Source organism: Liolophura sinensis, chromosome 4 (assembly GCF_032854445.1).
Source record: "Liolophura sinensis isolate JHLJ2023 chromosome 4, CUHK_Ljap_v2, whole genome shotgun sequence".
Taxonomy (NCBI): domain Eukaryota; kingdom Metazoa; phylum Mollusca; class Polyplacophora; order Chitonida; family Chitonidae; genus Liolophura; species Liolophura sinensis.
In genome coordinates this window covers 17,478,781-17,491,239 of record NC_088298.1, presented here as the reverse complement: position 1 = coordinate 17,491,239, position 12,459 = coordinate 17,478,781, and the positions used below count along the sequence as shown (strand labels likewise).

Here is a 12,459-nt window from a genome sequence, read left to right as displayed (position 1 = left end):
ACAAGTAGGATTTGTAAAGTCTTTAGTAATAAATTGTGATAAAACCAATAATTGTGATGATAACTGTATTGAAAAACATTGCACAACTGGCAATTCAAGTCGCCTACATGTTGAAACTAACACTAACCAGAATGGTTGTGTCTGCAGGCTTTGCTAAATGGATGACATTGACAGTCATAGCAACATAAATAAGAGAGTGCGTCAGCTCAAATTTATTTTCAATTTGCTGGCAAAAGGAAATTTTTGCACTCATTTCCACCTGACTAATTTATTTTTCTGATGGCAAACATCGTAGCACTTATCCTAGCCTACAGCGCGGGCCATTATAACAGATCACACCGGAACTTGAAGCAAATTTTTTAAATTAAAAAAAACATACACTTTCCCTTTGGGGAGAAAATAAGTCGGTATTGCCAGCATAGTATACAAACACATCCTACATACTGTCCTATTTTTCCATCTTTGTATAAGATCATCGCCACAGGCGCGTAAGTGACAAAACATCATTGCCCACGCGTTTGTCCATGGCTGTCGGATGCATCCTACTGGTAAACCTTCGGATGGTCGTGGGTTTCCCCCGGGCGCTTTCCTCTCACCACAATGCTAGCCGCCGTCCTAAATACTGTGGGAATACGGCGTAAAACACCAATTAAATCAATAAACAAATAAACAAATGAAATCACGGGTGCGAATCCACCTCCCGCCGTGTTGGGCCCTGTGAAATTAGCAATGGATTTTTTTTCTTTGTGACAGTTGCCTAACTTTGGTTTTAAGGTAGCCTTCTCTTAGTGGGTCGTCTCAAGTGCTGGTATATTCATCGTGCTGCTGGGATACTGAAGAGATATGACATATTATACTGACACCAGGCTGACCAATGATCTTTTCTTTTTCCTGAGCATAGGCCAGGTAATATAGAAGATACCAATGCTAAGTTCCTAGGTATAACCCGATCCGGTATTGAACCCCCGATCTACGGCTTGTAAGACAAACGCACACAGCTGATCAGTGTTTTTAGTGAGGCAGCATATTTACTAATATGGCAGAAATATGATCGTCGGACACTGCAATTAATTAGACCGTGATAATCTGATGGATAATGTAAAATACATGGCAAAACAAGAGCACAATAAAACACACGGTGACCTGGATGTGGTATCGCTATGTCCACGGATTGACACACCTTATAGGACATCTACAATCAGATAGAGTCAAAGTTTAAGTTGTGACAAGAGTCAAGGCAAACATTATAGTGAGGTCAACTGCTCCAGGTGAAGATTAAATATGCAAATGATGATTCGGGTCATATATCATAGAGGTCAAGTACTAGAGCAGCAATGACCTTGAAATGTCGGTTGTCAGGAGATTTTATGTCACGGGATTGCTGGAAAATGCATTAAGCTTTAAGATTAAATTTACTCCAGAATTAAACTCTCACTTGTTTTACATTATGATGAAAGTGGTATTAAAAGTCTGATCTAACTTTTTAATTAAATTTTGTGCAAAGAGTTCGAATGTTTCGTCATGAATTTCCTTTAGGTTTAGGCATGAATTTACTCCGAACTTCCTTTCCTTTCGATATAGGTACTAATACCGTTATGAAGCATAATGAATAATGCCTATATCGAAACGTCGCTCACTGAGTAGATAGAAGTTGTTATCCATATATTTGTTATGTAATCCAGCTCAACTTCTCAATGGTACTGAAAGAAGTCACTCGATTTGCATTAGGATCAAAATGGCATTAAAATTTATGCCTGACTTAGTTTTTTAATTCACCACTTGGACAAGTGTCCCAAAGTTTAGTCATGAATTTATAAAATATTTTTTATATTTTGCAGGAGAAAAGTAGCACAATGTTAAATGAAAGGGTAATCTTTCTCTACAATGTAATTCGGCTTGTTGTCCCTGATTCATTCTCGTTTTTTCGATGACGTACTCTTATGAAATAATAATGAACGTACAAGTGTCGAGAAAATGGCCAATTCAGCTTTGACCCGAATCGCCACAGCGCGGGAAAAAAGTAACCCAATAACTTTCATGTAGGTGGAATTTTGAGTGCAATCGACACCCTGACTTCGTATGATTAGCGTGATTAGAACTGTACACAGTTCTTATGTATCTCTCTTTGTTAGCCCCACCCATAAAACCCGTGGCTATTTGAAAATTTCAGACTAGTTTTAAAGTACGCCAAGGCTTAATGATGCAGAACTTTCTGCTGACATTTAAAATACAGCTTGTCACATGCCACCGGCATCAGATGACGAAAGGAAGATATACCAGTACTGAGACTCACAAAGGTATATCATGTCTAGAGCTCAGCAGGCTGGCAAATAAAAAGAAACGTGTTGTAAAAAATTCTGTTCCGGATGTAAACAGGGTTCAACGTTTAGCATGTTATCGGTTGTCTTCCCGTGTCATGGCGGCTCGACCTAGCAACAGCTGACCCGTGATGGCATATTGCAACAAATGCTCACGGTATACACTTGTGATTTACATCTGTTTGTTACTTAAGAATCACTTTTCGAGCAATATTTTAATATAAGTCGTTAAATACATGCGCCTTCACAATGATGACAACGCCTGTTTCACTTTAGATTAGTAGTATTGTTTACCCAGTAATGCTATTGACATTTTTAGTACATAAGCACTACGTGTGTCCGTGCACAGTAAGCCTTCTAGTGGTGTTTATACCTTAAGTAGCGCTATGGTTTTGTGGCAACTTTTCTTTCTTCTTGGCAACAGGCGAGATATCCGTTCAGAGTGTGCATGAAACATTTAACTTCAGTAATGCAACTGGCCATTCAAAGCGCGCACTTTTCTCAAGTGGGCAAACTGTAGGGTAAGAAAACGAGGGAACCTTACTATGTCTTTATAGTTACATGTTCCTTTTTTAACTGAAATTACATTCGTGTAGTTCTTGAACGTATTTCATAAAGCGCACGTAGCGTTACGACCCTTATAACTTCTATGGCAACCGTTATACTGTCGGTATTACGTCGGTATATTAGCTACGTATATGTGGTTCTGTACTTGCAACTGCAAGTTGTAAAACGGGACAAAATTTCAGTATGGCTCATAAAGCCCAGCACAGTATTGAAATATATGAATGCCTTGCAGCACTCTTAAAAAATCTGAAAAAATAAATAAAAGTACTTGTACGCATAGTGTTCAGTTGTTTGTTTGATGAATCTTTGTTTATATTTTAGCTTCCTTTAACTTTAAGTGGCCTTTTACGCAGCACAGAGCTTAATAGTATATGGCGACGGCAAGCCTTCTGTTTGTGAGTGTAGTAAATTGCGCTGGTATACAGGAAAATTTACGGTTATCCGTTGCCTATATAATACTACTTTATTACTACAGCTGTCCGCCTTTCCCCAGTCTGTTACTCCCAATGAACACATAACCGTACACTGTATACATGTCAAACACAGTCGTGTGAAACGTTAGCACTTACAGACGCTGTTTTGTGGCAGAAGTTCTGAATCGATGGGCATTTTTTCACTTAAACTGGGGTGTTTGGCAATCAACTTAAATATACGAAAGCTCTGTACCAAAATTTGTTTATTTCAAAATTATTTTATTGAGGTCCAATGCCATACTCTAGCATATTCCAGGTACATTCCGCGCACACGCACCCCTCCCCCTCCTCCGCCAAAAACATAAAATCAAAGTCAGTGAGCTGGATATGAACTCTCAACCTGGTTGATAAGGCGCCAGTTAATCCGAAGCAGTGTTACTGCTTTATACAAGTCTGACCACCGATGTCTTCTATCACCATGGCGATAAAAACGTTACAGCTAGATTATTATTTAATGTATTCTGTAGAACAGACGTTACAAAAAATATACACCCTAATCTATTTTGGTCTATTTTTGTATTTTACAAGATGTTTTGTTTCGTATACAGTTGACTGATTGGATTCTATGGTAATCTTTACCAGCTAACTCCAGAGTCTTTGTCTCACGAGAAATCAGGGTGTTTGCGTCTTTTTTTTTTGTTTTTTTTCTTCAATAAAATATATGTGCTTTCAGGGCAGGAGAAAATACGTAAGGGCTGTCTCTCCGATAACTCCATGGAGTTATTACGTGATTTATACATCAATTTCCCAAAAAGTTATTTCACACTTCTTACATACACGCACATCGCTATATTTTTAGACATATTTTCTTTTGCTCCTTTGTACTGCCCTTTTTCGTTTTTTAATGCTTGTTAAGTGGTATTATTTTGTAGCAGCGGCTTCAAAATTTCATTGTATGTATAAATATATGTGTGTTTTTCAGAGAATGGTGGTGGGTGCACACTAGCCAAAAGTTGTGAAAAGCCCTGTTTCACTCTACCTGGGTGGGTTTGACTCCTATCAGCGGTTTGCCAATTTCGTGAACAAATTTATGGGTCAGCCCCAATCAAAAATTTGACTTGAGTTGTGTAAGGGGACGAGCATCATCAGGTCTGGAGCTTTCGGGGCTCGCGGAATTAGGGACAGTGCTGTGAGGCAAAACGTTAACATGTAAGAAAAATGGAAAATTAATTGTGGACTGTGGCCACGTGCTTGCGCGTCCGCCTTTCTCATTGCTTGTGAAGCCTGGGGTGGCAACAAGCGGTCGACGATCCTCACGTGCGCCATCTAATGTTCATTGAATACCATTTGTTTCCCACCAATATGGTGTCCATATCTGTACGTACATGGGCAAGTCCATCAGTAACTTACCAAAGGTCGGTGGTATTTGCCAGGCACTCTATACATAAAACAGATTGCAGCCGTACATGAGAACAATGCTTGAGTATGGCGTAAAGCAACAACCAAAATACATTAAGTTGGGAGTTTTTGTATGGTGTTCTGTAGAAGCCTAATCTTTTTGCTGGGTTCTCCTAGCTTTTAACCACCTTCATACCGTATCACATAAAATACTCTTATCTACGCGTTAAACCCCAATTAAGCAAACTAATCAATTATTCACGTATGTTTTAGCCTGATAGAATTCATTCATTGGTCACTCATTTTTTCTTTGATGAACTCGTGGACTTGTTTTCTACAGTTCTTTTTGGCTAAATATATCTATTGGTCGTTCACTCATTAATTATTTTGTTCTTATGCACGTCCTTTGTCACAGACTTGTCTTCCGTCACTGAACTCCACCATTGTCATCAACTTTTCTATTGTCTATTCCGACTTGGTTGAACTAAGCTAAACTGGCGTGATAGCCACGGCTTTACAAATGTCACGCAGACCTAATCAATACCGGATTACTTGTCGTGTCGCATTCAGCACGCACTCAGGAACAAAACCTCCAATAGTCTGCAGGACACTATTCGTGTTTATTGCGAGTTGTCTGTTCAGATACATCAGCCAAACTCGTCACCCATAATCCCTTGTTGTCCAGTCAAAGTCAGTTTCCGTTCGTTCCGCCATTGTTGTACCGCTACAGACGACCTTACGACTGATAATTCTGCCTGGGAGATTTCCACGATGCGAAGATGTGATTGATGTTGGTGCGTGTCTAGCGCAGGCCCATCCCTGTCTGTTGTACGACGTCATAAATCAGATAGAAGACCTCAGTATTAATACCCTATCCAATCCATCAATTGTATTAGGCGAGCGAAGCATTTCGTGAACTCTGCGCACTGGCCAGTGTCCTCGGTGAAAAGCTATTAAATGGCCGAGAAGACAATCGCCGCAACACGGAGATCCATACAAATCTAATCACCCCGACGAAATCATTTTGTGCCGGCATCCCTATGACTGATGTAATTTAGCGAAGCGAAATCAAAAAAGATAGCCTTGGCTCTGTCAAAGGTAATTGGGAAATATGGTGGCTCTGTCTCGACCAATAAGACCATCTTATCGATGGTGGTAGGTGTCACAGGGTACAGAAGAGAGCAAGAGGGATGCGGCCAAAATATCCCTGGCAGGAAATCAAAACCCAATGAAACATGGAGGTGAAGTGGGGAATAAAAGCTATTGGGGAAAGCTACTATCGTTTATCTCATATGTTCACCACCTCATTTTGCGACTGGATAGCAAAAGACCTCTTGATAGTGCAAGTATATATATATATATACAAGGTGGAATCTAATGTGCTCCCAGCTCATGCAACCCAACATAGTGGCGATTTTTCTATTTCGTCTTGAAAAGCATACAGCCAACATTCGCGACTGCATGCTTTTGATAATGGTAGTGCTTTTCCACATCGCGATTCAAAGATAGAATATCCTATATCAAGTCGGCTAATATGCTATTCGATAACAATTTTGACATGGCTTTCTATTTATGTCCATTTTCTTCTAGGCTAAGCGAAAAAATAATGCGTAGGTCGTGTACGTTATAGCTTGGCTCCAGTCCGCTTCCCGCTCACCACATGTTTTGTTCGCGCCAAAAATTCGAGCCGTGTGCTCTGTTGACGCCTCAGCAAACGGTGCTTATACAAAAGTAGACTATATGTCTCTTTTTACTAAGCATTTCTGTCGCCGGTCCCTCGTTATGTTTCTCGTTCTAAAGTCTAATCGAGAACGTCTTGATAATAAAGGAGCAAGTTTTGCCCACGTATATTAGCAAATATCCAGTTCCGCATTGAAACCCGCTCTATACAGTTGTTCTTTTGCAAATACCAACAGCTGGTATCGCTTTTGGACATAACTGTTCGCAGAAGGCCACACGGTCTGGCAGAGCATACAGCAACCTCGCGTCAGCTTGGGGATTAACTTGTTCCGCGTGTACTAGTATAAGCTGACAACCTAGGAGCTTTAACTGTACTGACTGAAGAACCGCGGAATTTAGCGAACAAAAAGCTTTCTCTGTATTAAGAAAAGTCAAAGCTTCAGGGAGACCCCAACGTATTGACTTGGTCAACACCGTGAAATGCTTTAAAAGGAAATTGGTTTTCTTATGATTGGTCCTAATAACCATACATGTACCTCTATATAAAGTATAGGACAAGCAACGCTGCCATGTCAAAGCAGTATGCGCCTGTTTACAGGAGTCATAAAAAACAAAAGTTTTGCTTTTTTGTGAAGATAAGGAAAACATATAAAATTTAGGAAATAACATCGTCTGATGACGTCACATTAAGTTTTTTTCTTATTGTCAATGTTTCACTGTCCTTTACTGTTATAATTTTCCATGTTGAATGCTTTTTAAGCATTCTGGGCCAGTTAAGTCTAATAAATTGCAATTAACATCACTGCATTCTTTTACCTAAATGTGATAAAGCTATGGTGCTAGGAGGCGTATTATTTGCTACTCTTTAAAACATTTACATGAATTACCATCTAAACAGAGGTAAGTTAACAGTAGGCCGTATTTCACCGGTTACATGAAACCAAATTGTCAATTATCACACTATGGTCGCCGCCCGGCATATTCTCTATGCTGTATGTCTTTTATTACGCTTAATGCTATACTCAAGAATTTTCAAACAGCACTAAGGGTAAAGGACACCGATATGGCCGGAACAAACCATCGACTTTTGGCATGTTACAGGCATGCGTATCACGTATGACATACATATCTCCAGCGAGAATCACACAAAACACGGCCAGAGAAATACGATTCTCTCGAGATCAATGCAAGCAGATGTGAGAACTTTAAAAATTCTCTGCCTGAGAAAGGGATCGAACCCACGTTTCAGGTGACCTAGTGATTTAAAGGCAAACATTTTAACTGTGCGACCAAGACCCTCTCCCCTGTTTATACATGAAGTTGGGGAGCTTTCACCTACTTGAACTGCTAAATACTGGCGCATCAGTTAAGAAGAAATGCTTGTTGTGTGCACTTTTTCCAAAGTGTATGCCACCATACTGTTCAATAAGCTCTGCGGATATTGGCAGGTTTCCTACTAAATAGCCCGTGGGCATTCTCTGAAAGCCAATACCAAGAACTGTCGGAGTAGATTTAGAGAGATCGTCTTGAAATACTCCTGGGAAAAGTGGAATGAGTCCCTCACCCCACCCCCGCCTCACCGACCCACTCGCATCACCCTTCAGGTGTCTGTGCTTAAACACTCTCTGTTAATTGCCACATCATACGGCAGATCTAACAATCTTAATAAACACGGGCTTTAATAACGGTTTCGCTTTGTTGTGGTTAATATAAAAGAACTACAGAATGGATGGTAAAACCAGAGCAGCGACGACCGTGTGACAATTGGCTTATTTACATCGTCTTCACAAGAAATGCACTTATTCAGTCGTGCGGTAATGAGACAGAACAAGAGAATTAGTGAACAACTACCGCCGAAAATTAGTTGAGCACGCTAACCAAATATAATTCAGCCCCGAACACGCAAGTTTTGCGTTCGTACCCAAATGTGAGAAATTTGGTTCCCTCTATTAGCTACTGTGGGACTACACAAGAATGGACTTTTATAGATGATATCCTAGCGCCTAATTCATCTTGACAAATATTTGTCAATGATACCTTTTCTAAACCTTAAGATACTGGGTTCAAATCCAATGGTCATCAATATTTTGTTATTAATTTTTTTCAAAACGGACAAAATAAAGAAAAAGCCATCACAATAAGGAACTTTTCAACACTACATTTATTCGGGCCTCAGCATTTTAGTTTCATGTCATCATTTTAGAGATGACATGAACACTTAGAATAAACTGATAAGAGGCCGCACTTCATCGGTTTGGTCGGTTCTCTGGTTTTCACTATGCAACAAGTCTTTGTTATATTATGTGGACAACTGGTAACACTCAACTTCTTCATTTTAAGAGAACAATATTGGTCAGTCCAGCGTGGCTTTTGTACGGGATAAGGCATCCCAGTATAATGTGTCAAATGCGGAGTGCCAGAAAAAAAATCCACTTACCCGTATCTTCTTCGGAATCCCATATGCTGTCATTGGAACTAATGCTGAACAGCTCGGCATTGCCCACGGCGTAGTTATTATAGAGTTTAATCCGTGAAGCCCAGTTGAGGTCCGGATCGCGAACTGTGTTCTTCAGCCTGCGTCGCGCGTTTGCGAACCAATTGGACACTTGGGTCAATGTCATTTTGGACACCCTGGCTAGGGACATTTTTTCTGTCTTGGTAGGGTATGGGTTATTTCGGTTCCTGAATAACCACTGTTTTAACGGCCGAGCCATGTCCTGGAGAGTTTGGCGTTTAAGGCGAACCTTTTCGTGGGTCATTTTTCTGCAAAAGACAAAAGAAAATTCCATCAATAATGACCATTGGATTTATTGATTGCATTTGTTTATTTATTGACGTATTGGTTCAATATTTACTCAGGTAAAAGTACGAAGAAATAGATCTGAACGTTCTTTATTTTAAGCATGTTTTATTTTGATTACGAAGCAATGGTAAGCACAATACTTATAGTATTGCTCCGAGGAGGCAACTGCATGGTTTAAAATATCATAACAAGTCAAGGCGAAAACAATAAAATCAACCTAACAGTAGGTGGAGTCATAATGAACGTCCTCTAAAATGTCAAATAAGACAAAGAAGAAGAAAACGAACAAAGCAACTATTGCACAACTTGAAAGGCTCGCGCACCCACGCGATTCTGTATATATAACAGCCATTATTCATTCGGTTCACGTAGAACCAGCACAGCGACGAATAATATACACCACACACATAAAAAATTGACGAATGAATTACAACTAGTTTTCTGACAAATCGGAAAGATTCTTATCTATCATACAGTCTGGGAATTAATGCCGCATTAATCACATAACTTTGAGCATTCATATTTTATATTGCCCATTCCTTGTTGATACTGATTTATGTGAAGGTTGCCTGGTAAAGCGCTTCTCACAGATGTCAGTGCGACTGTTTATCGTCACATACCAGGCTACGCTGGATTACCGCTGATACATTATTACCAGTCTGCCTCTTTCTGATTTTTGCGTTTTACGCACCTTCGTTGTAGCCCACGTTAAACCAAGCTTACAAACATAACCTTATTCTGTTTCGTTTTAGCTTTCATGAAATGACGTTGTGAAGATATAACAACGTGAAACAAATTGGAGGGAACCTGGTTTGTTCCAGCTAATTATATACACCATACCCTTTTTGCGGAAACATGTCGCAAACCATAAACAAACGGACGGAGCCCTTGGAGGGATCTAACAGTCTAAGCCAGTTATCAAACAAATCCAAGAGTGGGGAGTTAAATTCGAAATCGCAACATCTGTGTACAGTTGCGTAAGGTTCCTCGATGGCTAACGTGCTGGCAACATGTGACTGTAGGAGGCTGCGGGTTCAAATCCATCTTCAACTCTCTCAGCTGCAGCCTTAAGTCAGAGTCGTTTTTTTACGCTACCTGGCGAATGGCTGTGGGTTACCCTGGGCACTCCAGTTTAATCCAATCTTAAATCTGACCGGGGTATGGCGATAAGACCAATTAAATGAAATTAATTACCACAATTCTGTATTTCTTTAGTTGCTTGGTGTTTACGCTGTACTTACGAATATTTCACTTATACGAACGCACTCAACATTATGGTTGGAGATGTACGGAGGAGACTTAATGCGGACATCGATTTTTCGATAACCCCATATCGAAAACTATGTCAGAAACCCTCAAATGGGAAGAAATAGAATCACATCATTCCTCAATAAGCAAGCATGTAGGGTATAAATTTTCTTTCCGCTCGGTTTGCAAAGATGCACATATGTATCGACGCATTTCAAGATTTTAGAAGGAGATAAAAAAAATAAGTGCCTCACACAAGAAAAAAAAATTAATATCAATTTTATCGGGATGTAAAATTGTTGATGTCGGCAGGAAAAAAAAAAGAACTGATGAATCACAAGATCTAACCAAATGAGACCTATTTGTTGGAGTTCAAGGTTAGGCATAGAAAGTGCCTGGTAAATTAACTGGGGCAAATAAGCGCCTTGCGAGAGTAGTCTCGCAAAATCAAGTACTGCTTACTGTTACCTGGCGACATTGAGACAGTCCAGTAGTAGGGAAGTGTTAAAACATTTAACACAACAACAACAAACAATGCTTCACTGTTTTCTTTACTCTCTTGAAGCTGCTTAGTTGACACTTAGACGCCTTCCTCTTCCCAACTGTTAACAAGCTCACGTACTGTATAAGCTAGCTAATCATTTTACGTCATCATTTCAATCAAATGCCTGATGTTGCTGTTTCGAACAACTTATAACTCTTTCATTACAAGACCCCTAGGAAACATTTAATGCGCATGTCAAGATGCGGTAAATGTGGCTTGCCGTTGATCCGACACATTAGAAGCAGTCATTCTCCGGAACTCTCCCAGTACGTCGTGTTGGTCGATTTCAGAGTTACATTCCGCAACTATAGCCTTACACACGTCCAATGAAAATACTCTGAAAACGAGCTTTACTTAATGCAGTAAGAAAGCGAATGATGCAAGTTGTTTTTTAACTTTTTTTCTCTCTCAAAAAGCGCACACTACAAATTACCTTCACTTTTTGTCACGTGCCAATTTCAGTGCCACAAGAGTTGTTGTTGTTAAGAAAGAAACGGTCAGATGTAAAGTATTGTTTTCATCAGGTAACCCCATTAGTGTCGGACCCAAGGGCAAAATGGTTGCCTGTTAACTGACAACGTAAACATTGGTCCATATGCTTTACCTAAAGCTGACATATTTGACTGACGCGTAGACGATATGGTTAGCCTTGGGTCATGCAAAACGAGGTCATGTATAGCCGGATACCAGGCAGTCTCGCAGACAGAAGCGGGATTTGTCCGCGCACATGATGCTGGAAAACATGCGTATTACGTAATCATTGAGGCAACAAAACGTCATAGAAATTTTAGGCTTACTAATCATCACTGAGCACAATGGACCGAATCGTTATAGGTGAAATATTTTCATCTGAAATAAAGCTGTTCCTGTATAACAAGCATATTGCACAAGAATTTTGCAGCTATTTGTGCAACGTAACTGGGAACACAAATCATTTTGCTTTACATGTTGATTTGTCAGAGCGCACGACACACGCACGCGCGTATACCAAACAGGAGAAAAAAGAGATGGTCGCCCAAAATATTTAGAGCTCTAACACAATTTTGTTTGTTTTATTTTTTAAGATGGTCCACCTAAATATAGCTCTCAAGAACTCAGCACAGTCACAATATGCACACTTCGTACATAATTCGCAACGGCTGCGGCATCACGTCCCTCGTTAACTGAATGGAATGGCACATGAAAAAAATAGTATGTCAAAATATATGACAGATCGACAAAACGACCGACCAACAGGCAGTCGCAGCTAAAGAGTGAGTGAGTGAATGCTTAGGGTTTAATGTCGTACTTAACAGCTTTCAGTCTTACGACGACGCAGGAGTCCTGAGAGTGCGTGTAATGTATCTCCATGTTGCCGGACAGTTTTCGATCGCTCTTTTATCTAGTGCTGCTTCACCGAGAGGACTTACCGAAGGGATGTAAGTCGCCCCGTCCGAGCCATTATACTGACACGGGTTAACCAGTCGTTGCATCATCCCGTTAATGCTG

The 12,459-nt window shown here is 40.1% G+C and overlaps 1 protein-coding gene across 4 annotated transcripts in view; it reads right to left on the bottom strand.

Moving 5' to 3' along the window:
* Positions 1-12,459, bottom strand: part of LOC135464745 (homeobox protein Mohawk-like) — a 180,814-nt gene that overhangs the window by 7,815 nt on the left and 160,540 nt on the right. For all 4 annotated transcript variants that reach the window (XM_064742276.1, XM_064742277.1, XM_064742275.1 and 1 more), the window contains one exon: positions 8,814-9,139. In XM_064742276.1, the coding sequence (XP_064598346.1) occupies positions 8,814-9,139 (326 nt within the window). The remainder of the gene's footprint in view (positions 1-8,813; positions 9,140-12,459) is intronic.